Consider the following 26,824-nt stretch of genomic DNA (forward strand, 5'->3'; position numbering starts at 1 on the left):
AAACCTTGGTTGTAGGTGTTTTCAGTTGTTTGTTTAGTTTTTTTTTTTTTTTTTTAGTTTTGTGTTTTTTTGTTTTGTACTATGGTGGTGTTGGCACCAATCAACTGTTTGTGGATTCGTTTGTTTCACCTGGATAGAGATGATCAATATACAGGGAGAAGCTCTGCAAGTGCTGTTCTCTAGGGAGTTTGTGTTTTTGTCAATGTTTGGTGGCCGGGAGTGGCACTGGTAGACAGACAGGAGCTGCCCTCTAGTGGTACAGTCCCAAGGATGCCTTGGGCACTAGGAATCTTTAGGAGTTACTGCAAGGCTCATCTGTAAATAGTAAAGGCTAAGCATCTCCCACTCACTAGTGATGAAATATTATAAGGCTTTAGTGCATTGTGCAAGAGTTTGTTCCTATCAGTAAAAGAAGCTTTTCACAACCTACTGGCTGATGTCAGCCAGACTGTTGACAGTCAAGAACTCAGAGGCTGGTTCTCCTGTAAATGACATCTGAGGGCAGTTGCCTTTTGACTTCCCTGGAAATAAGCCTGCCTACCAATTTTTTTGCTACATGTACTGCAGCTAAAATTAAGAACCTTAAAAACGTGAGTCCACACTTAAAATTGAAGGCGGTCATTTTAGCCTCCAGGAATACCCGTCCATTAAACATAAAGATGAAGCAAAGCATAGAAATTCCTCAAAGAAGGAGATAGGCTTGTAGGACATGGGTCATATAATAATTAGATGTAGTTGTCCACTTGACGCAACTTAGAATCATCCCTGAGGAGAGCCTCACTGGGGACTGTCTACATTGCGTTGGCCTGTGGGCATGTCTGTAGGGGATTTTCTTAATAGAATTGAAATGGGAAGACCCAGTCCACTGTGAGCAGCACCATTCCCTATGCCCAGGGCCATGAACTGTGTAAGCGTGGAGAAACCAAGCTGAGCACACGCAAGTAGGTGAGTGCGCGTGCGTTCTCTTCTCTCTGCCCTTGACTGTGGAGCATGATCTGAAGCCCCTGCCTTGACTCCCCGACCCCATTACAGACAGCTGTGTACAGACAACTGTGAGCTAAGGCAATCCCTTTCTTCCCGAAGTTGCTCTTTGTCAGGGTTACCTATCACATCAAACAGAATTAAACTCGGACATGTGGCTTTCCCAGAGTGACAACTCACAAAGTCCGTCACCAGGCTGACTCTCTCTTCCTTGCACCAGCCATTATACCATTCTTCATTCCCTCAGAAGGAACTCCAGAGGGTAGCAGTCAGTGAATGACGCCACCAAAGACTCACAACGTAGGAGGAAATCAAAATGATTGCAGATCCGTGGCCTAATGCTGAGCTGAGCCAACAACAATAAAAATCCTCTGTATAGAGTCGGGTTCCTTCTACTATAAAAACAGGTGAGATGAATAACTTGTAGAAAAAGTGTGAGATCAGGCCCAGGGCTGCACATCTCATCTCTGAAAGCCATGATCCATGGGCACCACTAGGTGATGCTCTTTTCCACCCCTGAAGGTTATGGAGAGCAGGCCTATTTTACCCCACCCCTGAGAGGCTTAGCGCTCCCTCCCTCCCTCCTTCTCTCTCCCTCCCTCCCTCCTTCCTTCTTCTCTCTCTCTCTCTCTCCCCCTCTCCCTCCCTCCCTCCCTCTCTCTTTATGTCTCTCTCTCTCTCTCTCTCTCTCTCTCTCTCTCTCTCTCTCTCTCTCTCTCTCTCTCCCTCCCTCCCTCCCTCCCTCCCTCCCTCTCACTCCCATCTCCCTTCTGAATAGGTTTCTTTTATAGCTTTCCAAAACACTGTCCTTATAGTAAGTAAACCATGTGCCTCTACTGCAGCTTTCCTCAGCCCCTCTGAGACCCAAGGGGTCGATGACAGTAACAGAGTGCTGGGTGGGTGGAATTTAAAGACAGATGGGTGTGGTAATGCTAGCACTTGGGAGATAGAGACAAGAGGGTCAGGAGTTCAAGGCTATCCTCAGCTACCCAGTAGGTTGGAAGCCAGCCGAGTTACACAAGACTGCTTGAAGAAGAAGAAGAAGAAGAAGAAGAAGAAGAAGAAGAAGAAGAAGAAGAAGAAGAAGAAGAAGAAGAAGAAGAAGAAGAAGAAGAAATGCTGAAATTTGTAGGTGATAAGGCAGGTGGAGTCCACCCTGTGACAACTGGAGTGGAGCATCTGTGCCAACACAGCGCTTCCTGATTTGATCTCCACTTTGCCCTAGTTATGAGGCTGCTCATGGAACCAAAAAAAAAAGGGGGGGTGGGGATGCTCCTGCAACATTCCCCAGTGGCAACCCTCTGGAGAGCCTAACTCAGAGTGGCTAAGACATTCATCTCCTGGGCATGGGATACATGAAGCGTATTGCTCAGAGGCAGGGGCACGTGCATTCGGCCTGAGGTCTTCCATCCTCAGTTGCCTTTCTTCAAGTGTCTCCCCCACAGTACAAGAGAGCTGTGCTATTTCCATGGTGTCCTCGATTTTGGTGGCAGAAGTGCTGTGCTCACTCAGAAGTTTGTGACCTACCTAGCTGAGTCACATGACTCAGCAGGTAAAAACAAAACCTGACAATCTGGGTTCTATTCTTGGAATCTGTATAAAGTTAGGAGAGACCCACTCCACAAAGTTGTCCTCTGCAAACCATGCTGTGAGGTGTACATAAACACACACATCACATGCGTGCATACATACCACATACGATAATAACATATAATAACCATTTTAGTAAATTTATAGCCCATATTCAACCATCATCATTTGTATGTTGAATGTTCTCCATGGCATTGGAAAGCCATGAAGTCATAAATATTATCCTAAAGTCCAGCAGAATCTAGTGATGGCTGCAGAAAATGGTGGTGACCCGTCATGGTGTTCTTGGTCCTTTAGCTGGAATTACAAAAGGTAGAAATGCTCAAATGTATTCGATTTTCTTATGCCCAAAACTGACTGGCATACTCGGGTGGCATGTGTGATTCAAACTGACCTTTCTAGAAAGAAAACTAGAACCTGGATTAATAATTGAACAAACTGTAACCTCATGTATGCAAGACTCTAGTAACTTTTTGACTGAGTCTCTGCCTACCACAGCAGTTGAATCTTAACCAATCCCAGGCAGTAGTCTACCAAATTGTATTCAAACAAGGCAAGACGCGAGTGCACCCAGCTAACCTGCTGTCGTTTCTTCTTTCCCGTAATGGACACCGCTCACTTCATGCAGAGAGTGGCCTTAACTTTACTTCCTCTGGTCACTAGGATGCCCAGTCGTAGAGGCTCTTTCACGCTCAAATATACTTTGTTAAACTTAGCTAGTCATAGGACACTTACCCAGCCCTGTACCTGAGTGCAGCCAAAGGATTTTGATGAGGTGTTTGTAAGCAGAGTTCAAGCTGAGTAATTCACAATAAGTGTCCATCTGTGGATGAAGGGAAAGCAAAAAGCACTTGCATTCACCTTCATGTGACTGCAACACAATCCCTGAAGCCACTAAGTTTATACAGGGATGGGACTTTTTTTTTTCTCACAGTTTTGATGGTTTACATCCAAGGTCAGAGGGTGGGAACAGACAGAGAGATACGGAAAACCAGAGAGACTGGTGTCCCACAGCGCCCTTGGTGACTCTCTCCCAATGCCATAAGGACCTCCCACTATGTCCCACCACCAGGACTTTACCAAAGACACCTTTAGGGGATAGTCAACACCCAGATGGAGGACTCTGCTCCTAGTCACCATAGGTCTGTGTACCTCACAAATCAAAGTGAGTTTATTCTGCCCCCCCAAGAGCTACAAAGTCTTAACTATTGCAGCGTCACTCAAAGCTGAAGCCAATCGTCTCATTTGAGACTTAAGACCAACTGAACTGATCCCCAGCAAAGGGGAGACAGAGACAGACAGACAGAGAGACAGAGACAGAGAGACAGAAAGAGGAAATTAGTCCGAAGCAACACCGAAAGCCAGTGGGGCAAGCACTGAATCTTACAAAGTCTGGCATCTGGGTGGCGTGTGGCCCAAGGGCACCATGCCTTGTGGCTTTGCTCTTTGAAGCCCACATGGTTTCTCGCTGTGGCTGGTTTTGCATGCAGCCTACAGCTTTGACTAAGAGCTGTTGTGTGGGAGCTCCTACTTTCCATGGTGCTTTGATCACTCAGCACTGCTATGCACTGTCCCTCACACCCACTGAGGGCACCATCTAAGAACACTGCCCCTTCTGAATAGGGATGAAAGCCTGTGATCTTAACTCCTGCATGTCTGTAAAGCAAGCATCACTCAGAAGACATGAAGATCTGTGACTTTGGAGGGGTCTGCCAGTTTAACCGAATAAAGGAAACCCAGGGCAGTCGTGGTTACACAGAGCACCCCAGTGCTCTTCCACAGTGTGCCCTGGGTGCCCATATGTTCCATCATTGCATCCACGTGCACACCACCTCAACTGCTCTGTCTTAGCACAAGCTCCCTGAAACACTTCTGGGATGCTGGGTGCCCCCAAGTGAGGGTCCCCCTACAGGCAAAGATCCTGCCTTCTCTTCTGTGGGATAGGGAGATGAAAGTGAGGCACACAAAGAAAACTCTGCTCTCAGCAAGGGATGACATAGCCACACCCTCACACCCCCTCACCCTGTGTAAGGGCAACACAATGGGAATCAAATGGGAGCCTGTGTGCTGGGAGTTGGGGTGAGGATGGGGGTACTGTGGGCCTCACTGAGACCCGCTGTAAAGTAGGAACAGAGGCAGGTGCTTCTGGGATCCTATATGGAAACAGAGTCAGAAATGGGAGGTGTGGGGCTGGAGAGATGGCTCAGTGCTTAAGAGCCCTGTGTGCTCTTCCAAAGGTCCTGAGTTCAATTCCCAGCACCCACATGGTGGCTTGCAACCACCTGTACTGAGATCTGGTGCCCTCTTCTGGCGTGCAAGCTCACACGCAGGTAGAACACTGTATAAATAAATAAATAAATCTTAAAAAAAAAAAAGAGGCAGTTTTTCAAAGAAAGGAGACAGTGTTAAAAGAAAGAAAGAAAGAAAGAAATGGAGGTGCATCTTACACATCAAGTCCCCTCCCAATGCCACGCAGAAGTCTGCTAAAATACTCTCTGCATACCTGAGGGTAGACCCTCAGCCAACATCAAACATATAGACCCCCGTTCTATCCCCATGACAAGACTGAGGCCGGGATGCCACCTGGAGGGGTGTTGCGGCATGCTGGTAGAGATCAGTCAGTCAATGGCAGACCACAGGGCCAGCATGCAGTTCAAACCCCTGCCAGAGCCCTGAGCAACGTCCAACAGCAGCCACCCCACCTCCAGTACCCCAGTGCACCATGCAAGCTGAGCAAGGCTTCTAGGTCCTAGGGTGCACACAGACTCCACAGAGCCCAGTGCCAGCCTGAGCCACAGCCGCATCTTAGAGCCCATGTGGTGGTACAGGAGTTAGGGAAATGTGCTCGCCCTGAAGCAGGCCCCCTCCCAGCAAGGACCAAAGCAGTAGCCAAGAGATATTATGTGGGCTGCAATGCGACAGACAGAGGTTGTGTGACCTGGCATAAGTTCCTCAATGGCTCTGTGCCTTGGGGTCCTCCCTCAAGGATGTATCAATAGCCATGTGTAGTGTGTCCATGAAGGCTCTAATATGGCTTTCTCAGAAGTCTCCCTGATGCTGGCCAGGCCCTCTAAAGAATGGTTCTGGCCTTGCCTCCTCATCACCTGTGTATTCTCTCACCAACTCGTCAATGGGGGTCCTTGAGATTACACTAGGGGGGCCCGGATCAAAGACTCTCCCTGTGTGAACATTCTCATCCTGACTAAACCACCCACCGAGAACCCTTTTCCAAGGAATTAACACTGCAATCTTGGGACCAACAGCCCAGCAGGGAGGGACCCAACCTTCTCAGAGAGGGGAGGTGTGGGTCACCAAGGGCAGAAGAGAAGTGTGTGCTACAGGGAACGATGAGCCAGCCTCCAGCATGGCCCTAGGTCCCGCTTCAGCACATGGAGAGATTGCAAGGCTGGGTGTGAGGTGTAGAAAGGAGAAGAGAGAGGCCATAAGCTTCCCAGGGGGCCATCACCGTTGTACACAGGGGACTGTCCTGCATGCCCCATGGCTTGCTTCAGCAGCTCTCTGAGGTGGGGCCACAATAGCCACAGGGCTCCCTTGCATTTCTCATTCGAGATGGGTGGCTCTGGCTGGTTACACTGGGCTAGGTCAGTTCAAGGAAGAACAGCCAGGCCCTCGGGTCACACCATCATGTGAGAAGGCTGCCCCAGGCTCTCCTTCAGCACAGAGGATCCAGGACACATAGGGAGCAAGTCTCTCACGCCCTCTGTCATCCTATAAAGCCCCAGGATAAGAGTATGAGGGACAGCCGGTACTGCACATCTACCCACAAGCCTCCCACTGGCCCCAGCCGACTCTGCTCAGTAAGTCTTTCTCCAGCCTCTTCCTTAGCTGGCGCCTGGGCACAATCAATCAGCCTCCCGAGATGGGTTGTCACCTTCTGCAGAAAGGGGAAGCAGGCTCCAGCCGTAGTTCCTGTGGGCAGAGCCAGGACACAAAAAATGACCACTTTCTGCACACCCAGCACATAGTAGGGACCTGTTGAGCACCGGGCGGGGCTGACCTGGCTCATTGTGGAAGTGTCTCCCCAGCCTGGGCTAGCCCCCAGGCCTTCCTCTGGATGTTCATTTCACGGTAACCCCACTCTTCTTTCCCCGCACTTGCTCTGCCTTGGGGGGCGCTTACTCCCTGATGCTTTTGGAACCCAGGGCTAGCAGCAGACCCAGAATACGGCTTTGGGGTTCAGTGTCTCCCAACTGCCTTAGAAGAGACAGAATCCCTTTCAGCTCCTGGTTTTCACATCTACATTGCAGTGCTCTGCTAAGTCCTTGACCCTCCTGCTCTCTCTCTGCTCCACCCTCCTGCCAATTGCCTTGATCTCCTCCTGGCAACTCTCAGTCCCCAAGGAACAAGTGTGTTCATTAACTCTCCTGATAACCCCTGAACCCTTCTATTCCCTCCCACTCGCTGATTCTTATCTGGGTCATGACCCCCAAATTCTGCCTCTGCTCCATGATCCCAGCTAGAAGTTTACAAAACCCATCTCTTTCCTCCCCCACGAACTGCCCTGAGATCATATCTTGGTGAAAGTTTGGTGTCTCCTCTAATTCTTCTTACTCTCCCCAACTTCCCTGTTTGAAGTGAGATTTTTGGAAACAGTTTAAGTGTTTGTTGTCACAAATGGCTGGCGTCACAGTCTGAATTGGAACCCAGATTTGTTTTCACCTCTTCGTATCCCCCACAATGGCATCTCGCTGGACTCCGGATTCTCCTTGATTTGTCACTGCAGGAGGTCAGGACATGGTCAGGGCCTGCTGAGCTGACAGGGGGATGCCATCCTACATGTTAATGTATCCGCGCCCCCCCCAACTCTTGCTTGTTTCTGTGACCAGCCCTGAGCCTAAGCCCCATGCTCAATGGAGGCGTGCTACGGGGATTGCCTCAGCTGCACACAGAGCACATACCAGCAGCTGGAGCTTAGCCTGACTCAGCTCAGCTTTCCTGGCTGAGTGACCTTGTAGAAGTTGCTGAACACTCTGAGCCTTGCTTCTCCTGCCCTGTCAAGCACCACAGCCAGGGGCCTGGAGCACATAGGTAATGGCTATAAATGTCTCCAGAGCCTAGCGCATCTTATATAGGCTGGTGGTCAAATGGAATCCCCGGGCTCAGAATGTCACAGAACTTGGACAAAAAGTAATTTCATGCTCAAGTGACCTCCAATGTGAAGGCTGTGATAGCTGGGAGAAAAGGGAAATGGCAGAAGTTTGTGCTATCTGGGAAACCTGAGCAAGATGTAGACCAAGGTGTCGTGGCCATTCTGTGTTTCGTGTGTGTGATAGCACGAGATCCTTCCCTTTCTGGCTAGCAGCTTCTCTTGCCCATGAAATCAAGGCCCTTCTCATCCTCACGTGACCTCCTTTTGGGGTAACTTTTTGTAATTCGGCCTTATCTACTGTGCCCTAGATCCTCACCCTTGAAAACATGGGCCTTGGCACTTGCATCTTAAAGTTGCCGCAGACATGAAGGAATCTGTCAGAAGCCTGGGCTCTGCAAACCGACAGCCTACTGGTAGGGTCTAGTTCTGCTGGTAGGGTCTGGTTCTACCACCCCTGTCTGTGCTCTGACTTTGGGTATGGGTTTTCACCTCTCTGACTTTGGCTTTCTCATCAGTAAATGGAAAGAAATAATCACTTCCCCTGTAGGACTTCAAGAGGAAAGCAGTGGAATTGAGTGGGTTACTGCTGTGCTTGCTGAACCTTGGTGGTCCCTGGAGCCACATGGTAACACAGTAGGGGAGACTCAATTCCCACAAGTTGTCCTCTGGGTTTTATTATATTTGATGAGGTGCTCATATGTGCACATACATGTACACACACGCGCGTGCGCACACACACACACACACACACACACACACACACACACACACACACACACACACCATAAAATTTAAGAAAGGAAACCAAAGGAATGAGTTAATGTATCTGAGCTCTGATGATGGTGTTGCTCTCCTCTGGTTCTTTCCAGGGTGAGAATCTAGAACATTCCTAGTCCCGGTTGGGCACACAGCTTTAGGAAACTAGTTGCTTTTACTTGGTGTCAAAGGTTGGGTTTGTCAGTGAGAGGTAACATGGCCCTGACTTGGAGCTTTTGTTCCCTTCTCTGTCTTTCAGGAGAATGCCACTCTCTCCCTCTCACAGCTTCTTCCTCTTGCTAGCAGGCCTATGCTGTCTGCCCCCTGGCTCCCAGACTGAAGGTTATCAAAGCACAGGTGCCTCAGGCCATAACAAGAAGAACCAGAAGCCTCTCCAATGCCAGAACTTTGCCCCCATCATCACCAACATCTCCTTGTTCTTGCTCCAAAATGCAATGCATTGGCCTCCCAAACAAACCAACATTGTGTTCTCCCCAGTGAGCATCATAGCTGCCTTCGCAATGCTTTCCCTGGGAGCTAAGGGCAGCACTCACAAGCAAATCCTGAAGGGGCTGAGGTTCAGTCTCATGAACAAAGCAGAAATGGAGGTCCACAGGTGTTTCCAATATCTCTTCCATACACTCCAGCAGCCAGACCACCAGCTCCAGGTGACCACTGGCAACAGCCTGTTCATCAATAAGCACCTAAGGGTGGCAGACAAGTTCAGAGAGGCGATTAGAGATTTGTATCACTCCGAAGCCATCCCCATTAACTTCAGGGAAACTCAGGAAGCCAAGACACAGATCAACAGTCACGTAATGAAGAGAAGCTATGGACAGATAAAACAAATGGTGGATGACCTACCAATAGACACAGTCCTTGTCCTGATGAACTTTATCTCCTTCAGTGGTAAGGTGGGACTGGCTCAGGGGAGGGCAACCAAGGAGGTCAGAACCCTAGGGCTCAAGCACATGCTCAAAACTATAAAATGATGTTGAGGTGGGCCAGAAAGTGGGCGGGGTAAGAGTTTTATTTAAAAGAGGCAGTAAAGCCGACAAGCTGGGGAGCAGCCGGGTGGGCTCATGACTGGTGATGACCATGGGACAGTTGGGGTATTGCAGACTATGAGATCAGAGAGGAGGGTGAGTGTGGCGTGTGCCATGGGCATCGTGTGACCTTTTACGATAATTAACTCACATCGAGAGCTATGTGCCCATGCCTTGAGAGCATGGATAGATATTACTGGCTTGAGGTGAGACGTGGTGGGGTTTTACACTTATGTGTGTAAGTGCATACCTGCACAGGCCCTAGAACACATATGGAGGTCACATTAGCCATCACCTGTGGGAGTCAGTTCTCTCTCACCTTCTACCAACAAGGTTCCAGTGATTAAATTTACTTCATCAGGCATGGAAGCCTCTGTTGCTCGACTACCCCAGAGCCCTGATATCCAAAAGAGAAGCAAAGCAAAACAAACAAACAAAACATCTAATTTTTCTGTTTGGGACCTAACCATCCCACCTTCATAAGGGAAGCTAACGACTGTTCTCTGGGGATGAAAGATTGAATTGCTACCAAGAGCATCTACTTGACACCAACCCCACCCCAGCCTGACCAGACCTTTGGTAGGGGGTGGAAATCAAGGCCAAAGTCCTTGCTTCCTACAATTGCTTCCTTGGCCCAGCTTCCTTGGCTGCTCAAAACCAGCACATCTGAGGTACCTGCTTTGCTGAGACAAAGTTGGGCCTTGTGCACCCTCCAGCTCCATCACCTGCTGTGTTCCAGTGAGCTCTGTTCTTAAGGCTCTGTCTTCTCTGATTCTCTCAGTGGTAACACACAGCAGAGGAGAAGCTGTTTGGGCATCTGCATGCATGAGTTTTCTCCTGAATACAGATTGTTGGCTGGGGGCAGGAGTCTTCCAGGAGGGAACTTTTAGCTCCCACTGTACACTGAGAATCTCCAGGCAGGGGCCGAGTTGTATTTCAGTGAGGGGAAGGGGCCGAGTGTATGGGAAGTCCTAGGTTCAATTTCTACTCCAAGCAACACATCTTCATGAAGCTAGTGAATATGCCTAATATCCAAGAGAGAAAAGGAAGTGAGGAGAAAGGAAACTGCAAGATGTCCACTAATTAGCCTAATATAAAAGTATTCTATATCTTTTATAGCATCAGGTGGCCATCGCAAAATCCCTTCTGCAGATTTTCGAGGTCACATTCATCCTGCCTTTTATACTTGCTGAAGCTGAGACTAAGGGGGAGGTGTCTCACAAGGGGCCATGGAATCCCTTGCTCTGACACGTAGTTTGACGCCACCTCTGGCTGACAGCCTCTTCTCTCTCCCCAGGAATCCAGAATGGTGAGTTTCAGGATGAACATACTGTGGAAGATAAGTTCCACCTGGATACAGGCAAGGTGGTTTCGGTGCCCATGATCAACCGCCTGGGTAAATTTGACCTGCACAGGGATAAGAGTCTGTCCAGCTGGGTGCTGATCCAGCACTATGTAGGGGATGCCATGGTTTTCTTCATCTTGCCAGACCTGGGGAAAATGCAGCAGCTGATAGAAAGCCTGAGCCCTGAGTACCTCAACAGCATCCAGAAGCACGTTTCCCCAAGGTGATCCCCCAGTGCAAGGACCCATTCAGAACTGTCCTGTCCGCTGAGGTCAGTCACCCCTCAGTACTGACCGCCACCTCAGCTGGGGCAGGTGGACCCCATCCCTGGGTCACAGCTACTAGTAATTTGTGACCTAGAAGCTCTTAAAGCAGTACTGGCCAGGTGTGTATCCTAGAAATGCTCAGTGTGAGCAATAAGGTCCTGGTCTCAGAAGTTGCCTTCTGTCATGACACTGCGCCTTCCATGTGCAATGCTGGGGTTAGTGACAGTCACCAGAACATATGTTATGACAGAACCAATTAACAGGAAGGTGGGCTTTGAGGCAAAGAACACGGTTGGTACAGTTTCCAGGACAGAGTGTGCACAAAGGATGTCAATCTGAGAATGTCCATAGAAGACAGTTGTTCTGGAGGCAGCGAAGAACTGCCACCAGCACATTCAAGGAGGACAATGCAAGGGAAAGGCTAAAGGGACATGGGGAGACACACAGTGTGTTGGCCATAAGGCCCCAAGGCAGGAAGAGACAGTGGGAAAGGTGTTGTGCAGGGCAAGCTTTTTTTGTCCAGAGCACTGGCTGCAGTCTTAATGAAAATTATACAGAGTGCTGAAAGATCAACGTGGGCCTCAAGGCATGGCGTGCTTGGGCCCTGGGCTCTCCTTGAAAAGGCACTTCTTCCAGAGAAAGAGTGTATCCGGGTGTCACGACTTTCACAGTGGACAAACAAGCAGAGCTGGGCTAGAGAGGGAAAGATTAAAGGTGGACACCTGGGAGCATATTTGCAGGAGTCTCTGTTCATTTGTCACCCTTCAGTGTGACTTACTGAGTCCCCAAGAGCCAACAGGCCAGAGTGTGTTCTTCAGCAGTGAGCCCAGGCCCTGTGTCTGCTTCATGGGCCTGAGGCAAGTGTGGGCAGAGGGGCTTCTCTGCTGAGCACAACCTTAAGGTCCCGCACCACAAGTGGGGAGCACAGACAGGACGGGGCAGAGACTAGAAGTAGCCATGAAGCTGAAGGGCAGCCTGTCCCCAGGCCTCCTTCAGCTTACAGGGTCACTCTGTTCTTCGTGTCTGAGTAGATGGCACTCAGTCGCATCAGCCTCTGCCAACTTCCTAGCTATGGAGGAAGAGATAAGCCATGGTCCCCTGAGAGCACCCTGAAGCATTCAGGAGGATGTCGCAGAGGAGGTGGGCACAAGATGATCCCATTAATGCCAACACTTGACCTCCCTGCCAAGTGTACGGGAAGTTACAAGGACAAGTCACCAAGGTAGCCTACCATCCTGCTGTGGGCAGAGACAGTAAATGAGAAAAGAAAGCACTTTCACAATAGGGCAGGTCCCAGAAGAACAGGGATGCCTGTGAAATCCCTATGTTTTCTTCCACTATCACAGGCTTGTCAACTTACAATTCCCCAAATTCATCATTTCTGCAACCTATGACCTGATGAAAGTCATGAGGATGCTGGGCATCACCAAGATCTTCCACAGTCGGGCTGACCTGTCAAAAGTCACAAAGGATGCTCCTATAAGGCTGTCCAAGGTGAGGCCAAGTGTGTGAAGGGCAGAAGGAAATGTAAGGGGCACAACCTGGGCACAAGGCTGGATATGGAGAAAGACACATGAGCCAGGTCCAGGTTGAGCTCAGAGGACTCTCAAGTGGTACCTGGTCAGGATGGGTTTAAAAGCCAGAGCTGGGGAGCATGACTTCTCATGTAGGTGGTACCATGGATTTTCCCTGAGGGGTTTTTCTGGCAATCTTTGTCTACAGTCTTCTACTGTTTGAGCCTTGGTTTGCTCATGCTTATACAGAGAGTCTTAGGCTCACTTACTTCAGAAAATGTTCTAGAATTTTCCAGGAAGTTACAAGTGAACGACGAAGTTTGATTTATGAGTAAGTTAACCAATGTGGCCTATAATAGTTCTAGGAAGAAGTAGCAGGCCCAAAACGAAAGGGGTTGAACATGAGCTTCAGATTTGGGGAGTTTGAGAACTCTAAGGGTCACATTCAGAGTCTTTGACTCAGAAAGTTCGAAAGCATGCACTAGAAAGGGGGCACACATTACAGATGGCACAGACAGGTCCTTCCCTTCTGATGTTTCAGGCTGCACCAAAAGGTGTGAGCCACGGGTGGGAGTGAGGGATGAGAAATGGAGAAAATAAAAAGCTGGCCACGTCAGGAAAGGCTCTGAATGATCATGGAGAAGGTGTCATGGACAAGGTGAAACTGACCAAGGTGAAACGGGTCCCGGGGAGGCACTCCTTGAGTAAGGCTCCCACACGGAGTCTTGCTTCAGCCTAGAGTGGGGACTTCATAGCTTCTGAGCTGCGCCACCTCAACCCCGCCGCCCGCCCCCACCTCTCTCCCTAGGCTGTACATAAGGCTGAGCTGAGAATTGAAGACAGAGACACAGAAGTCCCTGAGGTTGAAGATTTGTACAAGGATTTGTGGCCTGAGGTCCTCACTGTCGTGTTCAACAGGACTTTCCTAGTCATCATCAAAGATGAAACCCTCAATCTTCCTTTTTTCATGGCCAAAGTCGGGGATCCCAGTAATTACACTTGAGCGTCAGTCTCTACTTTCCCCACCCCATTCTCTCCCTAGATGACTTCAAGCATGGGTATTATATGAATCTTTCTGGGGAATCTATTTCTATTCAGCCCAGATAGAGAGCAATGACAAACCAAAATAAAATAAAATAATAAAGATTTTTATATAAGTCCTGTTTGGTGATCAAATAAGTGCATGACTGTACTGGGATTCCTTACAAGAGCATTGTGTGTGTGGTTGTTTCCAGGAGGGTAGCTGACTGTGAGGAAGCTGCATTTCTCAACAGCCTAACACAGCAACATGAGTGAGATATCAGGCAAGTGGTATGACTGAAATTCCTTACACAAGTTACAGGCAGCTACACCCATGAAGAGGTGCCTAGCCTGGCAGTTATTTACTGCTTGTGTCTCGTGGGAAGGGACCTGGCAAATCTTGTATCTCAAGCCTCTGATGTTCCTCTACCGCTGTGAAAAATGTTTCGATCTGGAGGACGCAGCTACACAACACTCCACCCCTTCCTTAACCATTGAGCCATCTCTCCAGAGCTACTCCGCCCCTTTCCTGACTTCTCTTCCTCTATGCTCCCTGAGCCTTGGAAGATATGATCATCATCCTGCATGTACAGCCAAGCACTGGGCTACTGCGTCAAGGCAAAAGTAACCTATCATTAGCAGTTTAACCGGTGGTAAATCTGTACGGTCGTTGACGTCTATGGCAAAAAGAAGCTTTCTTTACCCAGGCTACTAGCAGCAGTAATGGAATAAACACATATGTTTAGAGGGCAAACTGACAGGCATGTCACACATGTTTAACAAAACAATGACGTCAACCTCCCGCTGGGGCCTCTGTTTTTTTGTGTAGGTAGTAAATAAGGGTTCTCTCCTGGGGAACGGACATCAAATACAGTCAACAAATGGTTGGCTCCATCCATGAACCATATCATTAGTCCATCCTTTCTTACTCTTCTGTTGCTGTGAAGAGACACAGTGACCTAGATAACTTGTAGTAGGAAGCATTTAATTGGGGGGGGGGGGCTTGCTCACAGTTCCAGAGGGTGAGTCCATGACCATCATGGCAGGGAGCATGGCAACAGGCAGGCAGGCATGGTGTTGGAGTGGGAGCTGACAAGCAGGAGGCATGGAGCAAGACTGAGCCTGACATGGCTTTCTGAAAGCTCCAAAGCCACCCACCCCGCAAGGACACATTTCCCACAACAACACCACACCTCCTCATCCTTCTTATGTGGTCCACCAACTGGGAACAACACATTCAAACACACGAGCCTCTGGGGGCCATTCTCACTCAAACCACCACACACCAAGAGGCATATTCTGCCTGGCAAGTTCATAGCAAGACCACTGGCAACAGTCTCCCTCAATCTCAACAATACGCAGGACACTGGCCCGCATTACAAATAGCAGCAGGTAGGGAGCACGTTTATAGCCTGGTTCCAGCCTCCTTTCTCCATTCCTGAAACCAACACTTCCCACAGTGGGGGACTCAGGTGTAGTTGTGACACACCTCATCAGCAGTGGCAAAAGCCTGCATTGTGTGAGGTCTTAGTTGCCACCCTGGATAATATCACACAGGGAGGTCGCCTACCACTGCCAATGGCATATTCTTCCAGAAGCCTTACGGCCCTTGAGAGTCTTTTTTTTTTTTTTTTTTTTTTTTTTTTTTTTTTTTTTTACCCATTCTGGGTTTTATTCAAACTGATATACTGCTGTTTTTACTGTTCCTCTGGCAATGGCCTAATGCTGCATGAAACTCCCGGGTTAGCAATATATAGAGGAATCTTTTACAGAGGGTAAGAGGAATCCCTGAAGGTCCACTGTCATCCATCACAAGCCAATGTTAATCCATTTGGGGATTTGGCAGCTAAGGGGCCGCTAAAAAAAAAATGTAAAATCTAGGCTAGAGGTATGACTCAATTGGCAGAGTGTTGCCTAAACATACGCTGTGTTCTTCTCCCCAGAACCAAGCACCCGGACTGGGCACGGTGATGTGTACCTACAGCCACAGCACGCGGGAGATGATGACATCGAGATGAGATGCTCAGAGTCATCTTAAACAGAGAACGTCACAGCCAGCTTGGAGACTCCATTAACACAAAACCATACCTAGTAAGGTTCACTAGTGTGTGAGAATGCTGCTTTTCTTAGTTATTCTATGCAAAGAGCAACATTTGGTACAAATGTGTGCATAGGGAGCATTGCTTCCCCTATGCCTCCATAGTCCACAGTTAGTCACTCACCATGAGTCCCGTCATCATGGGGCACTGCCATAGGGACACCTGCCATTTCCTTCAGCCTAATGGTACCTGTGACCATGCTTTCTCTTGCCATGATCGTCTCAGTGGGATTCTGGGGACAGCCATAGATCTAGTGCAATGGCTGTCACCAGATGGAGCCCCCTTCCAATTTCCAAGGCTCCAATGAAGGGAAGCTATGGCTAGAGAGCCCTAGAACCCAGCAGATCATACCTGCTGCCGAGATCCTCCAGAACACTCCTGTGCGACTACCCACCCAGCTGTACAGGCCTGGAGTGGATGCAGACAAACTCAAATTCCTCCCTGAGTCATGAGGCCCATGACTCAAGTCTAGGATGTGTCCACAAGATGACAGGGATGGGGGAGAGGGAGGGGCGGCAGCTGGTCTGCTATGGCTCACATTTCCGCCATTTCAACAGCCTCAGGAAAAAAAAACCTCTTAGTTTCCAAATTGCCCTTCTTTGGAGGCAAGGAAGTGGACCTGGGGTAGCTACATCCCAGAGAGTCCAGGGTAGGAAAAGGACTGAATCAAATTGGTCAATAAGAGCCTTTCAAAGGTACAGACAACCAAAGACAAATTGGACTTTTTGGAAAAAATTAAAATTTGCACATAGGAAAAAACTATCATTGGAGTAAAAGGACAACACATAGAATGTGGGAAAAAATTCTTCAGATCATGTATCTGGTAATGGATTAATATCTGAAAATATAATTGTAAAATATTATACATCCTTATGCACACACATTCACAGAGACACACTCACACAATTACGCATGCACACACACTCACAAAGACACACACAATTAAACACACACACACACACACACACACACACACACACCTTCTAAACTTCAAATCAGAAACCAAATAAAACCATTAAATCTTGTTTATTTCCCCCAGGGAAATACACAGTGACTTCTCCACACAGGAACGGGTAGTCCACATCAGTCAGGATTAAGGAAACAAGCACACCTTTCATCTCAGCAAACAGATCTCTGAGTTCAGGGCCAGCCTGGTCTACATGGTGAGTTCCAGACCAGCCAGAGACCCTGGATCAAAAAACAAAAAGTGTGGGTGCATGGTTATTTTCCAAAAGTGGATGTGTGGTTATTCACTAAAGCACGGGTGGATGGCCATTCACTGGAGTGTGGGTGGGTGGTTATTCACTGGAGTGCGGATGCACGGTTACTCACTATAGTGTAGGTGCGTGGATTTTCACTGGAGCATGGGTGGGTGGTTATTCATTAAAGCATGGGTGGATGGCCATTCACTGGAGCCTGGGTGGATGGCCATTCACTGGAGCCTGGGTGGATGGCCATTCACTGGAGCCTGGGTGGATGGCCATTCACTGGAGCCTGGGTGGATGGCCATTCACTGGAGCCTGGGTGGATGGCCATTCACTGGAGTGTGGGTGTGTGGTTATTTACTACACACAGGTGACTTTGAGAAAGTTGCATCTCTGAGCATCCTGATATAGCATCATGGGTGAGACATGGCAAAAGCAGTGTGACCGAAGCTCCACGCACAACTTGCTGGCAGCCACCCCAGCAGGTGCACTAGTCACTTGTCATACCAGTCCACATCTGGAGTCTCTTTGAAATCCCTGCCGGTCTGGCTCCCCACACGTTCAGCTTCTGCCACAGCGATGGCACCATTTCTCTAATACCCATTTTCCATTTAAATCCCTCTTACATCACAGTGACCAAACACCTGACTATAGCAACTTCAATAAGCAATAACTTATGCTGCTTCCTCACAGTCTCAGAGCACTTAGCCTATGGTTGTTTGGCCCCTCTACTTGGGCACAACAGCATGGCCACAAAGGCTGTTCTACAATTCACGGTGGGAAGAAAGTAGCGACAAGAGGGATGACAGGGAGAAGCCAGAACAAGAGACAGCCCTAAGGGCACACACCCAGTGACTAGCACCCTCCAGTCAGGTAGCTCTTCTTTGTTCTTGTCACTTGCCCCAAAATGGCATCACATGAATCCATCGACAGATTAGGTGATAAAGAAAGTCAGGCCCCTCTCCCATGATCTAATCAGCACACCATGCACTCCAGCAATGTCATCTCTCCTTTAGTCCAAAAAAAAAAAAGTAAAAATAAGAAGACCTTGACAGATATGTTTAAACTCAAGTTCAGAACAGCATGATGTACACAAGTCACAATATGTCCCTAAGCCACATGTGTATTACTGAATGGATGGACATGAGAAAGGCAGGCCACCATCCACCAGAATACTGCCAATTTGTCTAAAAAGGCAGAGGATCTGTGTCCCCACTGGGTGAGTGTCCCCACTGGGTGAGTGTGCAGCATAATGCACCGCATGACAGACTCCGCAACCTCAAGACCCTTGCAGGCCTGACATACCCTGATCCTGAGGGTTAGAGAGGCAGAAAGTGCTGCCCTTGCTGTCCTGCTTGTGGCTGTGTACTTTCATCTAGGTCTGTGGCCCTGTGTGTGCATCTGGGGGAGTGGGTTCCATGGGGTCCATGGGACAGGTGCACACATGAGGATTTGATTCTCCATCCCCTGAAAGCAAAGCTCCTCTGCCCTAGAGTGGATACCAATGATTCCCTCTCAGCCATGCCAAAGACCTCTTCTGAAACGCTGGACTGTTATCCCCCACTCTGTCCAAGGCAACAGGTTTTGAATGCAGTACAGCACAGCTCCTAGTACCCAAGTGAGGCTTCCCAGGCAATGGGTGAAAACACACTCACTGACTTCGGGCAGGTGAAGGGTATTGAAGACCAAGGCCACGGGCCTGGACAGACCCATGGTCTCCTCTCAGCAACTGAACTAGGCTGCGGTGACCACAGGGCTCCTCCTCTGTCTTCCTCCTAAAGGGTTGGCACTGGACAGTTATGCTTCACTAAGTAGCTCAAGGAAATACAGCCAGGCCCTTGCGTCACAGCGGCACATGGCACACCGTCTCCCAGTCAAGATTACAAGCTGTCCCGGGCTCGCCTCTGGCACCAAACGCCATTGCACACATAGGGACTGAAGTGTCCCCCATACTCTGTGGTGCCTCTAAGTCCCTAGGGTGAGAGCTTAGGGGAAGCCAGCGCTGCACATCCAGCCCGCGAGCTTCTCACTGCCTCAGACGACTCTGCTCAGTAAGTACTTAACCCAGCCTCCTCCTGAACCCATGGGGTGGGCACTGCCAACCTTACTACCTGTCTCCATACCTCGTCCACCCAGAGGGTGACGAGGCACAAATTCAAGCCCAAGGGCACATCCAGAGGGGAACGCAGACCTCTATTGAATAGCCACTATTGAACACTGGGCCAAGGTTTACCTGGTGGCTGCCTAGGCTTGGCCTGGCTCTGGGTCTCTTACATTTCTGTAGTCTCCACCTTGGGCAGAGGGGACGGAGGAGACAATTCCAGCAGTCACGCCCACCACCACTCCCATTCCTACACGCGATATTCTCAGCTCGGGCTTCCTCCTGCACCCAGATCCATGGCCCTCTACCCAAAGCCACAAACCTTAGCCTCTTACTTGTGGGTCCCAATACTCACACAACTCTACACGATACTCTTATAGGAGGAATTGGGCTTTTTTTTTAAACTGCTACCCTTAAAAGGGTGTTTCTCAAGACTCCTAGGCCAGCCCAGGGCCCTGGGCCTCTTCTCTTTGTCCAGGGGCCATCTGCCCTTGATCACCTGGGAAGAACTCCTGATCCACAAGGGAAGACATGCTCACTGACTCCCCAGCTAAGCTGCTGCCCTTCCAACCCCTCATCCCTCTTTCTTATTTGAGTTCACACTCCTGATCCTGACCTCACAGCTCTCAGGCTGGTCCTAAAGGATGGAGTTCGACAAACCTACAAATGTCCCCCAAGATCATGTGCAGGTGTAAGTTCCCATGTCTGTATATCTGTTACTATTTCCCTCCAGGTTTCTGTCTTTAAAACAAGGCCCAGAAATTGATCCTTATTGCAAGGTCACATGGATTCTAGGGACACTGTTCTTGGGCAAACAGAGCAGTTTCCCCTGTAGAGTAGGATCCAGATGGCCCTATTATAGGACCCGGCTCTGCCGTAGCCCCTGCTCATAGAACTTGATTATCTTCTTTAATCTCTCTGGGTTATTATGTCCTCATCAAAAAATGGAGGACTAAAATAAATAAATAAATAAATAAAAAAGAAATGAAAGACTGTGTAGCTCCCTATGGGACTGAGACAAGAAGGCAAAGTATTCTTACATATCAGAGAAGTGCAGACCAGCTAGACATGATCTGTCCCAAGAGTCATCACTGACTCTTTCAATAACGAGGCTAAGGAAAGTGCCTGGCCCAGGCTGAGTGCACAGGTGTAGGACACTGGTTGCTTTTACATGTGTCAGTCTTTGGTTAGTGAGAGTTACCATGGCTCTGACTAGAGGATGTGTCCCTTTCTCTGTCTTGCAGGATGATGACACCTTTTAACACCAATGGACTCCTCTTGCTAGCAGGCCTGTGCTGTCTGCTTCCCAGAACCAAGACTGAGTATCATGATCCAAACATTGATAAATTCCAATGCCGGAAGGTAGCTCTCACCATCAGCAATGTCTCCATCTCTTTGTACAAAGAAATGGCCCAAGAGTCGAGAAATGGAAACATCTTATTTTCCCCACTTAGAATTATTGCTGCCCTTTCCATGCTTTCCATGGGAGACCAAAGCAACGCTAGCCAACACATCCTGGAGGCCCTAAAGCTCAACAAAACAGGCTTGCCCAGCACTGAGATCCACAAGTGTTTCCGGTATCTGCTCTGGCCCATTCTGCATCCTTCACAGTCATCCCTACTGAGAAGTGGTAGCAGCATGTTCATCAACCAGGACATAAACCTGTTAGATGAGCTTCTGGAAGGCGCCAAAAAACTCTACTTCTCTGACGTCATACCCATCAGCTTCACAGACAGCAGGAGCGCCAAGGTCCAGATCAACAATTATATACTGAAGAAAACCAACTGGGAGATATTGGACATAATCAAGAGTCTGCAAAGTAACACATCCCTTGTCCTGGTGAACTACATCATCTGGAACGGTAAGGGTGATGTCCCTTGGCTGAGCTGGCTCCAGGAGACTTATCCAAATAGATGTTTACATTCCAGTGTTCTGCCTCCTTGGCACCCCAAAATGGAGGAGGGCAGGATGAAGGTGTCTTCCTCAGTCGTTCTCCAATAAACAGCTTAACAGTTTCCAACACTCAGTGAGATTGGAGGACGATAGATAAAATCAACCACTTAGCTGGCCTTGGCAGATCGTTCTCCATACAGATGCTCTTTTTAAATCTTGGTGAGTGAGAAAGGAGAATATGTAGTGTCTTCCAGAACAAATTATAGCCCGGTGTGCATAAATAAGGTAGTTCCCATGGGACATATTTAGAAACAGTAAGCTTTGTGGAAGGACTCAGCTTTGGAACCTGAAGACGCCGGCTTAAAATGTGGCCTCTACGATTTCTTACCTGTCTATGCTGGGCAAGCTATTTTATCTGTTTGTGACTGCCCATTTTACAGCGGACAAAGCTAGCTCATTGCTGTGAGGTGATAAAAGACCTGAGGTTACACGGTGCATAGCACTCTGTGGAGCGCATGCACCTGATCAACTAACTCTGACCCCAAGCACGACTTCCTGCTTGGAACTGGTTAGGTCAGTACCCTGAGGGGAGCAGCTGTTTCCTAGGGAATATGGAACTTGAGTAAGGAGTCAAGGCTAAGGCCTGCTCCCCTTCACCTGAGCTCCCTGTCCCCTAGGCTAAGTCCTGCAGAACACAGCCTCTAGCCCACAGCCTTCCCTTCCCCACCAGCCCCTCCTTTCCAATGAGAACAGGGGTCAGGGTCTCTGAGGGTCCTACTCGTTCTGATGACCTTGAGAATAAATCCCCACAGTCCCTACTTACTCTAATGGCCATGATGACCACATTCTTGTACAGAGTTGGGGAGGCCACCCAGGCACCTGCACTGTGTCTGCAGGCTCAGTAAAAAACTCAAGGTACCATAAAGGTTTGCCTGAATATTGACTAAACTATTGTCTACAAAAAAACAAGGAACCTCCGGAAGAAAGGTGTGACTTGGGGACTTCTGATCCCTTGCACTTGTTACCATTTAGCATCTCCAAGGAACTCTTAAATAGACATAACATTGAACACTTTTCCTAAGGTGCACTGCATCTGTCAGAACGTACCCAAATACTACTCACACCCCAACTCCAAGTGACATTCGCAAAGCCCTTGGGTCATATTATTTGTATCTCATGGAACTGGGGCTCCAAGAGGAGGCTCCAGGTTCTTTCCTTCTGTTACTCCAGCACAGACCTAGACCTACCCCTGTCTGACTGTACTCTTCATCCTTTCCAGTCAAAATTATCAACAACTTCAACTGCAAGTTTGTCAAGATGGAAGACTTCCACTTAGGACATAGGAGTTCAATCAAGGTACCGATGGTCAATAGCGTGGATGTGTATCATCTGTTCCGAGTCAACGATCTGTATAGTATGGTGCTGATATACAGCCGCAGCGAAAGCATCCTAATCTACTTCATCATACCTGATAAAGGGAGGATGCACGCAGCAGAAAAGAGACTGACCTACCCACACTTCCGTCGCATGGTGCAAAAATTTAGCCTAAGGTGATCCCCAGTCCCAGGAACGACCCAGAGCCACCCAACCTCTGATCATTAAATGACAAAGACCTTAGAAAACTGGCCAGAAGTTGAGGCCATAGTCACTTTGAGCTCTCAGGCAGACTTGGTTTTCTTTTCCATAATATAGGCCAGGCTCACTGACAGAAACAGTGCTCAAAATAAAGAGGTAAACTCCTTGGGGGACACACTTCATCCTCAATATGCAGAGCCCAGGGCAGGGGCCACAGTTGTCGTGTACATTATGGATGAGCCAAGAGGATGAAGATGGCTCTCGGACCCTGGACACATTAAGGTCTAGAGGTCAAGGTGGACAGTTCATGGGAGTGTTTGGAGGACAGGGGAGGAAGCTTTATGGAAAGCCTCAGACAGGAAAAGAGAGCCCAGGTCATGATTGCAAGAGACTTACTGCCACTCTTCCGTGGGATTTGCATGTCCCACAAGTCTCAGAGTCTATGCTCTGTAAGCAATGCCAGGCTTGGGCAGACCCAAGGTGAACAGCAGGCAAAGGTGCCACTCTGCTACCTGTGAGCAGTTGCCCTCAGGTACTTGACTCTCAGCTACACTGACTCCCACTCTCCTGAGACTCATGTCTTGAGGATATCTCCCTGTCTGAGTAAGAGAGATGACCAAATACTGTAAGCCATAGTGAAACTGGTTTCATGTGAACACTCCAAGTCTGCCTGAAGGGTGTCTAAGAGGAGGTGTTATTTTAGCCCCCTTCAGGACAAAGGTATTGGTTCTTCCACACTGAAGAAAACTCCCTTTCCTGCATCCTAGGATGGTCAAAGTACACATGCCGGAATTGTCACTGTCTGAGACCCATAACCTGGAGTCAGTGATGAACCTACTAGGAATCAACTATGGTTTAAGCAATGATTCCATCCGCTCATCCAAGGTGAGAGTACACACCTGCTGTTCCAGGGTCTGTTTGAGTCGAATAGTAGATGTGCAGCTCAGATACGAAGCCAAGGATGAGGGAAAGGGTGCGGGTCAAGGCGAGACTGGGCCTCTCAAGAGGGCCTTTGGGATTTATCTGGAGGAGGGGTCAGAGGTCAAAGCTGCACCAGGGAGATTCATGTGCTGCTAATAACATAAGTAGCTCTCTCGAATGGCTTCCCTGAACCTCAGTCTTACCGTCGAGTCCTTGGGGTTTACTTTTCCCATATGCATACAGAGAGGCTTGGCCTCAGTGACCCGAGACATTATTCTAGAATATTCCGCCTGTGGCATTTAGAGTAACCACTCAACTACAAAGTCAGAAGTACTAATGAGCTTTCCAAAGATACTGCTGGTTCAGGGAAATTAAAGGCAGTTCAGATAGGGCCACTTACCCTTGGAGTTCCGACACTCAAGGTCAACTTCAGAAACCCTGTCTCCAGAGAGCTCAGGGCCACACACTGGAAAGGGGGCCCTTGTGCAAAGGACATAAAATACAAATGGTCCTCCCACTGTGAATCTGTGAGAGCTGTATCCAAGGCCACAAGAGATGGAGTTAGGGAGTGAGCATGGAAGGGCCAAAACAGGCAAAGGCTGGAGAGAAAGGGAGAAGGGCTTTGGGTCTTTCCCATGGAGAGGGCTGAGGGCAGAACAGTAGCATAAAGGGTGGGCACAAACCATTGGACAGTCACATGAGATCTTACCCTCATCCAGAGTAGGTGTTTCTCCCTTCTGACACGCCTCTGCTTCCCTTTCAGCAGGTGATAAGTAAGGCGGTGCTGACCTTCGATGACAAGGGGGCGATACCTTCTTCATCTTCTTGCTTTGAAAGTTCAACGTGGGCAACTGTGCCTCTTTTTCAGTTAAACAGCCCCTTCCTAATCTTCATTCAGGATTCGGACAATTATGCTCCCCTCTTCTTAGGCAGAGTGGTACATCCCGGAAACTAAGATGCTCTTGAGAATCAACCTCTCTCCTGAGAGCTATGACCCCCTCCATGTTGACATTAAGCATGGGATAGCTTCACTCACGCCTGAGCGCAAGCAGCAAACCCCTCTCCTTGTGGTGTCTTTCTGTCTCTTCCTCTGCTCCCTGAGGTGTGTGGGGACTCCAGGTCAGAGCACATCTCAGTGTTCCCTGTGTCAGTGCTTAGGAAATCCCTTGAAGTCATATCTCCAGCACTAAAGAGAGAAGGCCCTGTCCCCTTCTGGGTGCACTGTGTCATCTCACCTGTTCTGGAGTTTCCTGAGAATGGCTGGAGGACATGGTAGAGCTCTTCTTCCCTAGGGCTGGAGCAAGACTCCAGCCTCTGTCCCTGTCATCCCTTCCCTGCCAGAGGGAACCCAAAGCCTCCAATGAACAGGAAGATCTCCGGGTCTTATACTCTGTCTCCTTAAGTCAATCAAGTCACTGGGTCAAAAGCTATTTACCTTGTTCCTCTTCTCCTTCCTGACCATGAAGTCACAGATGGCACTGAAAGGTCATAGCAAGGATTTGTCACTACAGAAGAAGAACACCTATCCTTTGCCATGGTCCCCCTTCTGTCGCCTGAGATCAACCTGAAGTCATATACACCTGCCCCTGCCCCTGCCCCATCTCCAGGATCTCTGTGTAGTATTTCAAGGACAAGAATAAGTCTAGTAGTGACTCCTAGGAGATCTCAGGATTCACACTTGTCACCAGAGCCAGGCAGTCTGCCCCACCCTCCTCAGCCCTCAGTCTTGCTAACTGTCTGCACCAGCCAAGAACCCCGTCCCCCCCCCCCCAGAAGATGTACCTGCTACCCAGAACGCTTCTGGGCTGTGGGAGCGCAACCCATTCGGGTTCATCTAGAGATCCCCCAGCCCTGATTTCCTGAATAAATGTAAACAGAAAGCATTGGCTTGAATCATAAGGTTGTTATATTTTACATCAAAGTTGTCATAGTCATGTGATCTCACAGGACTTGGTAACTAACACACACCAAGTATCTCTAAAAGTGACACTTCTCCTTGTGGCGATCTGCTAGTGCCTCCAGCCTCTCCCCGACCCCCAGACTCCACCAGATATAACACCATCCTGGTGACTGAACTGCCACTAGATAAAGGGTAGTCAGGACCTGGGTTCTAGTTGAGACTAACACACAACAGCTGTATGGCCTTTGTGACGTCATCACAACTCTGGGCCTCAGTATTTCTCTTGGAGGTAATTAAGTCTGTTTTTGATTTTTACATTTTTTTTCCATCTCAGTGGCCCATGTGCCATTATGAGAGATGGTGTCCTTCTGTTGAGAGCATTCTCTGGAACACACACAGACACACACGCACGCACACACGCATGCATGCATGCACACTCTCACCTCCACAGGGAGGTACTGGAAAACATTCTTTCCTTGAATGTCCATAGTGATGCTTCCCAGATCTGGGGAGAAGTGAGGTGTCACTCTGCAGCTGTACAAGCAGAGTGGTGCTGTCACCTGCCAGTGGTGTGGGGGCTGCTCACCCTGACTCAAGAAGAAGCGGTTTGTTAGGGTTTTGTGGTGGACTAGAGTTCAGCACTTGTCCACTCATTCTGGGCACTGTCTCAAAATGGCTGTCACTGGGGCACTCTGGCCCTGAGCTTGGAACACACTGCTTCCCAGAGCCTTGCATCTGTCACTGGCAGCAGGAATAAATCACCGTCCTCGACTCGAATACAGAACGTGGTCACTGGGTGACAGACTGCAATATTTGAACAGCTTTCCTTCCGTGCCAGAACTGGGGCTCTGAAGAGACAGGTATACATCCTGTTGTGTTTGTGTGCCCTCCAATGCGAGAGGGCTCCAAGTCAGTGTGTGTGTGTGTGTGTGTGTGTGTGTGTGTGTGTGTGTGTGTGTGTGTGTGTTCCCGTCATTGTCTCTCTTTGTGTGTAACTATATCTGTATCAGAGTGCACGTTTCTGTCTGGGAGGCATGTTACGTGGAGCATATGTACATGAGAGGATGTGGCCCCTCTATTTTGCCCAACCTCAAGGCAGAGCCCCCATTGCCCCGAATGGACACCATCAGTTTTCCCTCAGCAACACCAAAGAACCCTTCTGAGGCATTATGCACTTGACCTGCCTGAAGCAAATTAACCTACACAGCACAAATGCCAGGTCCCTATGTGAAACTTTCCAGGCAGGAGCAGAAGCGCACGCACTGACTGGAGGCAGCTGGCACTCCCTGAAGACACCCTGGCTCAGAGACAGCCATAGGCCCTTGACGTTTAGGAACCTCTTGCTTGCCCTACAGCTGCTCCTTATGGTGGACTGGGGCAGCCACAGAACCTCCTTCCCTTCCCTGACTCCAGAAAACTGATACCAAATGCTTCCACTGGATGAAACTAGAGAAGAGCAGGCAGGCCTGCCTCAGGTTGGGCAGCCCATGGCCAGGCTCACA

At 49.1% G+C, this 26,824-nt stretch overlaps 2 protein-coding genes across 2 annotated transcripts; both read left to right on the top strand.

The window, feature by feature from the left end:
• The first annotated feature begins 6,347 nt into the window (after positions 1-6,347).
• LOC311602776 (alpha-1-antitrypsin-related protein-like) lies at positions 6,348-13,685 on the top strand. The gene is made up of 5 exons (XM_084791300.1): positions 6,348-6,389; positions 8,697-9,346; positions 10,781-11,051; positions 12,441-12,588; positions 13,417-13,685. The coding sequence occupies exons 2-5, from the start codon at positions 8,701-8,703 to the stop codon at positions 13,609-13,611; spliced, it is 1,260 nt and encodes a 419-aa protein (XP_084647426.1). The 5' UTR covers positions 6,348-6,389; positions 8,697-8,700; the 3' UTR covers positions 13,612-13,685.
• A 5,126-nt stretch (positions 13,686-18,811) lies between these two features.
• On the top strand, positions 18,812-25,290 carry LOC311603485 (alpha-1-antitrypsin 1-6-like). Its single transcript, XM_084792426.1, has 6 exons — positions 18,812-18,983; positions 19,630-19,724; positions 20,278-20,894; positions 22,206-22,476; positions 23,269-23,386; positions 24,186-25,290. The coding sequence occupies exons 2-6, from the start codon at positions 19,678-19,680 to the stop codon at positions 24,375-24,377; spliced, it is 1,245 nt and encodes a 414-aa protein (XP_084648552.1). The 5' UTR covers positions 18,812-18,983; positions 19,630-19,677; the 3' UTR covers positions 24,378-25,290.
• Positions 25,291-26,824: the final 1,534 nt, after the last annotated feature.

This window comes from Acomys minous, assembly GCF_964271855.1.
Source record: "Acomys minous genome assembly, chromosome: 8".
Classification (NCBI taxonomy): Eukaryota; Metazoa; Chordata; class Mammalia; order Rodentia; family Muridae; genus Acomys; species Acomys minous.

Excerpts from the sequence above, each read along its gene's own strand:
- LOC311602776 (XM_084791300.1), top strand. The coding sequence starts at position 8,701 with ATGCCACTCTCTCCCTCTCACAGCTTCTTCCTCTTGCTAGCAGGCCTA. Across the intron at positions 11,052-12,440 it reads CAGAAGCACGTTTCCCCAAG|GCTTGTCAACTTACAATTCC; the intron begins GTGATCCCCCAG and ends CCACTATCACAG. Across the intron at positions 12,589-13,416 it reads CTCCTATAAGGCTGTCCAAG|GCTGTACATAAGGCTGAGCT; the intron begins GTGAGGCCAAGT and ends CTCTCTCCCTAG.
- LOC311603485 (XM_084792426.1), top strand. The coding sequence starts at position 19,678 with ATGGAGTTCGACAAACCTACAAATGTCCCCCAAGATCATGTGCAGGT. Across the intron at positions 19,725-20,277 it reads CCCCAAGATCATGTGCAGGT|GATGATGACACCTTTTAACA; the intron begins GTAAGTTCCCAT and ends TCTGTCTTGCAG. Across the intron at positions 22,477-23,268 it reads GTGCAAAAATTTAGCCTAAG|GATGGTCAAAGTACACATGC; the intron begins GTGATCCCCAGT and ends CCTGCATCCTAG.